The sequence below is a fragment of the Epinephelus moara genome, chromosome 5 (assembly GCF_006386435.1).
Source record: "Epinephelus moara isolate mb chromosome 5, YSFRI_EMoa_1.0, whole genome shotgun sequence".
NCBI classification, from domain to species: domain Eukaryota; kingdom Metazoa; phylum Chordata; class Actinopteri; order Perciformes; family Serranidae; genus Epinephelus; species Epinephelus moara.
This window is the reverse complement of record NC_065510.1, coordinates 19,634,606-19,640,586: the sequence shown is the minus strand read 5'-3', so window position 1 is coordinate 19,640,586 and position 5,981 is coordinate 19,634,606. Positions and strand designations below refer to the sequence as shown.

The window sequence follows — 5,981 nt, the reverse complement described above, 5'->3', positions numbered from 1 at the left end:
ACGCATAGCTTCATAACACAGCGTCTACGTAAATGAATCCATCACAAGACACTGGTGTCAGTGAGAAACACTGTGTTCACCCACATTAGCAGAGTAAATTTGAAGAGCAGGTCGCGTGCTTTTACCCCTCACCTTTATTCTCATTCCAAGGACTCCACATGACATTCATTAACAAGGTACACACTGCTGTCTTTGTGCCACACAGACACACAACTCCTTCAATTCATCACCAACCTGTTTGCTTTGTAAATCCTCACAGTTGCAGGTACAATAACGTTACATCCTTTAAAACGTACGGATAAACGGAGGTGACCCATGTGGAAGGAATGATCATCCTTCAAACGCGTTTAAAGCTGGGTGTCTTTCACATCATCACTCACGGCTGCAGACGTTCGACATATAAAGGCAGTGACAAACTCAGAGGTTTAGATAAAGGTGCACATCTGACGAGAGAAGGCAGCTACGTAAGTCAAATCCAGAGAAGCTTGGTGAGTATTTTCATCAGTTTGTTTAAGATGTTTTTGTTCAGTCTCTGATAGACCTAGTTAATCTTGAACGTGCATGTTATGTGGAGGGAACTGTTTAATTTGATCATGTAAGAAAACGTCCTTTCCATTTTTTATTTTAGATGCAGCAGAGATTTAAAATGCTTCTGACAATTCTGATACCGCTCCTGCTCATCGGTGAGTAAGACATGTTTTTGTTGTTACATTGTAGTGAATTTTTTTTGGCCCTTTCTTGTATTTATGTTTTATTTACTGATTAATAGGCTCAGCAAGTGCTCAGACCACAGCTGCTACCACCAAAGCAGCTACCACTGGCGCAGCTACCACCGGCGCTGCCACAACTGCAGCAGCCACGACAGCCGCAGCCACGACAGCCGCAGCCTCGACAGCCGCAGCCTCAACAGCCGCAGCCACCACTGGCGTAGAGACAACAATGGCGTTAACGACAAACTCAACAAACGCCACCAACACTGCTGCTGCCGCCGCTGCACATCCTGGGATCACGTTCATGGCCAGTCTGGCTGTGTGTCACTTCACTGTTGTTTTCTACAGGTTCATCTTTACACTATAACCTAGCTGATGTGCTTTATCTGTTTTTACAGTTATTGTTACCCATTGAGAAATGTAACTTCTAATATATGTCACAATATACAACCTAATAATCATGTTATGAGGCACTTGTGTTGATAGGTTTAGAAGATCTAGATGATCCAGTGCTTCCAAATGTTAATAATATTGATAAAGTTTTGGTAGAAATCTGAATATCTGGGTTTGTGTCATCACCTCTAATGTTGATTTGTTTTCCGTTGCTTAAAAGTTATGTCAGAATCAAGACTCATGCGACTAGTTTGGCCCATAATATCCATAATATATGACAGCTCATTGCCTCTGATTGAACTCACCTGAAAACGTGTTGTCTGTATGTGTTTTGGAAAGTTCTTTATTCCTTTATTTTACCCGGTGAAGGTCTGAGGACTGAAATGTTGTGTATTTAAATAAAGAATATTGCAAGTAACAGCGCAGTGTGCGGGAATGATGTTCTCTTTCTTAAATATTATGTTAAAAATAGCCGTTTTCACAAGCTTTAACCACGCTAACTTGTGCCAGGGGGTATTTAGGTCGTATGAAGTAACTGCTGATCATTTAAACATGGCGCGATCAATATTTGGTATTAGTCTGTCTTGTATTTAGGCTTATAGATAGATACATAGAGAGTTATGTTTTATGATGTAGCAGGGAATGGCAACAGGCCCAGCACTAGGACCCAGGCAGGTGGGCGGAGTCTATAAAAAGGGGGCGGGGAACTCACCTGGGCCTTTCTGCCTGCACTGAGACACACCTGAGGCCTGCAATTGTTTGCTGCTTAATTTCGTAGGCCTTTTATTTGATAAGACACATTTTAAAACCATGATTAAGAGAGAAAATAGTTTTTAGTTCATTGAGATGAAGATCCTTTAAAAAATCTTTTTAAATAATGGGTAAAAATGTTTGACTAGGGTCCGTCTGTTTGAAGTAAGACCTTGGAGTGGTTGCTGAAGCATGCCAGCCAAGACGTAAGTTATGCCAAACAATACAATTATTTAATTTAATAAAACAGATTTTATTTATTTTATTCGAAGGTTAACTCAGTTTCTTGTAAATTTAGAATCCAATCACCTGCAAGCCTCTGACTGAGAGGAACGACTTTCTTCTTGTTTTACAAGGTATGTCATTTGCTTTAAAATCTTATATTGTATTATGTTTAAAGTATTTTGTGTGTTACATTAATTTGCTTTTGTTTATTTTAGTTAAAACCAACACCTAAACAGAGAAGCAAACCACTGTTTTTCCCACAATTAGTTGTTGTTGCACCTTTAATTTATTAATTTATTAATTTAGTGGGCCATTTATTTTGTTCTCTTGTGCGAGGCCTTGCCACATCAAAGGGAGAGACTGGTTAGTAGGGCAGCAAACCTCTTTGTGCTTTGTGTGGTTTGAATTATTTTTCTATAAGTAGGTACATTTTGAATGTTGGCTTAATTTGATCTATATTGACTAATTTGTGTGTTGTGTTTAATCCATAGTTTGCCAACATAATCTGATTTATTTGGGGTTTATTTTCATCGTTCATTGCATAGCAGTGCCCCAGCCTCCCTCATGGTGCAACATGGTCCTTTTGGTTTTCTTGCTTGTTTAACTGATTAATCAATATTTAATTACATTATTGCTGTTAGTTTGAATTCATGTTTAAACTTTTGTCGCTCCTCAGTTGAATCAAAATATTTTATGCTATGCTTTAAAGAAAGATCCTACATATTTTTGGTGTAACAGTCTCTGGTTTGAGTCTTTAACGGTCTTAAATAATCTACCTGATTCGGTCACACTAATGATAATAAACTTTGTTCATATAGCACCTTTCATACAAGAAATGCAGCACAAAGTGCTTTACATTAAGGGCAGTGATCCACATGAAAATAGACATAATGGACATAAAACAGTTTAAAATCATAGAGTTGTAAAACTATGAATCATAAAATCAAGTAAGATTTTAAGAGTTGCAGCAGCGTGAAGCGGAAATAAAGAGTTTCAGACCTGTATCAGGAAGTCAGAGCTGGTTTAAGGCTAAAGTGAACAGATGTTTTTAGCTTTCTTTAACATATATTTAGCGAGCTAGCTTCCCTGATATCTGTAGGTAGTGTGTTACATAGCTTTGGACGTAATTGACAAAAGCTGCATCCCTGATCATCTTCTGGCTGTTGCTGGGAACCTCCAGCAGCAGATATTCACACAGATGATGCTACGGCCACACTCATCAACCTTGTACTGAAGCATCTTGAGGGAGGTAAGAATCATGCACGTCTTCTTTTTATCGACTTCTCATCTGCTTTTAACTGTATTCAGCCACATGTCCTTGCACGTAGGCTTTTATATCATTTTAATTTAGATGTTAGCACAATGTGTTGGCTCACTGATTTCAGTGCTGGATGAATTTGTTAACTGGTGTGACCTGCAAATAAATGTGGCCAAAACAAAGATGTTTATTGACTTTCAGAGGAAGCCCATCACTGCTGCTCCCTGTGTGATTAAGGGGGAATCAGTGACAGCAGTGCAGCACTATACGTATCTGGGAACTGTCCTGGATAATAGGCTGAACTTTGAGGCTAATATAGATGGCCTATGTAAAAAGGTGAACCAGTGCTTGCTCTTTTTAAGAAAGCTACAAAGTTTTAACGTAGACAGGACTCTGATGAGAATGTTTTACTCTGCTTTTATTGAATCTATTTCTTAGCGCATGTCAAGGGCTCAGTCCATCTTGTCCGACCCTCTGCATCCTTTGCATGCTGAGTTTCAGCTGCTTCCTTCAGGGCGGAGGTTTATCCTCCCAAAATGCTCTACCAATAGGTACAGATTTTCCTTTGTCCCATCTGCAATAGTTGCCCTTAATGGTCATTGATGCCAGGTCATGTTTTTGTTTTGTGTGTCCTGTGTGTGTGGTCTTGGTGTTCTACATGTGAGCTGTATTGTCATATTGTATTATGTCTCCCTTTACTGACTGCAAACCAAATTGCCCTACAGGGACATTAGAGTTTTACCTTATCCTAGTACTCCTGGAGGCAAATAGTTAACAAGGGATTTAGTGATGCAGCTCGGTCTCAGCCCATTTAGGGCTTTGTATACAGGGAGGAGGAGCTTAAAATCAATTCTAAATGTTTACAGTAGTAACGTCTAAGGAGCGGGAGTATGAATGGTGAATGATTTCGTTTGATGTGCATTGAGGTGTTTATATTTGTTCTTTCACTGTTTTTATGTTACTGCTCTTGGTTTCATGTTTGTGGTGTCCTATAAGCCCATGTGTGAACCTCTGCAGTGACTTCTGCTTGTGATTAATGATCCTAAATGTGTACTGGGTGGGTCACCATACATCAAAATCACTTGCTGAGACTGGTCTATTTGTTAAAGTGACACTGTGTCAAAAAACAGGCCTCACCCACATAAAAAGAATGGAGAGAATGAAAATGTTTCCTCAGACATGCACACACACAAAACAGAAGCACCTTGTCTAGAAATGTGGAAAAGTATAATGATCAAGGACAGGTCCTGGCTAACTTTGTCACATTAACCCACTATGGGCCCTGAGTCACAAATCTGCTGTGGGCCCCTCAACTAAAGGCAAGGCAAGTTTATTTTTAATCATTTACAATTTTATTTATAATCCATTTTTATTTTTTATATAGCATCTTATACACTAACACTACTGAAAACACTTTACATTTAAAAATGTAAGTACAAAATAAGAAAAATAAAAGTACAGGCAACTAACTTGAGACCCAGAAATCAACCAGTATGCCTGTGCTGAAATATTACCTGGTCTGATGTTTGCTGTGTATCAGTAAGTATGTGGCGATTTAATTAAGCACACATTTATATGTACTGTTAGAACAGTGAGTGTGTGTGAATTATGGGCATTTAGATTTTCACACAGCATCTCTGCAAGACACGCCCACAAAAGACCTGCTGTAAGGCCTTTATCATTTGAATGTGCTCACAGTTTGTAGGACTTAACTAAATGGCTGAACAGGTTTACGTGTGGTTTATAACTTGACCATTTATAGTACCGTGTTGCCTCAAAGTAACATACCCATTTTTGGCTGTTTATACACACACACACACACACACACACACACAATATGTCCTCAGTTATGTTGCAATGCTTGACAAAAGAGCCACAGCCCTAAGGAAACAAGCAGCTATTATTCTGTAACATGCCGCTCTGTAGGCTAAGGTAAATCTCCTTTCTGGGGCCTTCCTCACATGGTTCAGCTCCATCATCTCTCTACACAAAAACAGTCTGGAAACATGTTTTCTGTCACTATTCAATCAGGAAAATGGATTCACAATAATAGATGAGTAAAGTTTAATTTGATTGTTTGATGTACTTTATTTGATAATTAATTAATAGAAAAATGTAATGTGGAAATGTGGCAATTCATTTTCTGAAAAGTCTGCTATAACAGTGCACTTTGGCAGTCCTCTCTGCAGAGCTTACTTACACATTTTCTTCTTAGTACAACTAACATTCCCCACAAGATGTCTCTGTTGTGGCAATACTGTCTTATTGAAGGTTACATCACCCTCCCAGTTTCAGCCTTTCTAAAACAGTCTCAACATCATATTCCGTAAAGATTAAACATCTCATTAAAAGCAGTGACATAAGGAAGATGTGAATGTGGTCATCATGTTGGCCCGTTATGCAGGAAACGTGGTCTAACGTTTTAACCACAAGGTGGCGGTATTGCACAATATTTAAAGATGCTTCTGGTTCACTTCTCAGCTTTCAGGACAGCAATTTGAAATAAGGTCAAAGACATTCATTTAACTTATAACAAATCATTTGTGTAACTTGTAGCCCACAAGAAATATTACCATTTTGGATAACACTACTTTTTTTTTTGATAGTCTGCCTACAGATGATTTACAGAGTATCTGTCACATTAC

At 38.7% G+C, this 5,981-nt stretch overlaps 1 protein-coding gene across 1 annotated transcript; it reads left to right on the top strand.

Moving 5' to 3' along the window:
- The first annotated feature begins 401 nt into the window (after positions 1-401).
- LOC126390561 (spore coat protein SP65-like) lies at positions 402-1,512 on the top strand. The gene is made up of 3 exons (XM_050044928.1): positions 402-488; positions 629-683; positions 770-1,512. The coding sequence occupies exons 2-3, from the start codon at positions 629-631 to the stop codon at positions 1,075-1,077; spliced, it is 363 nt and encodes a 120-aa protein (XP_049900885.1). The 5' UTR covers positions 402-488; the 3' UTR covers positions 1,078-1,512.
- Positions 1,513-5,981: the final 4,469 nt, after the last annotated feature.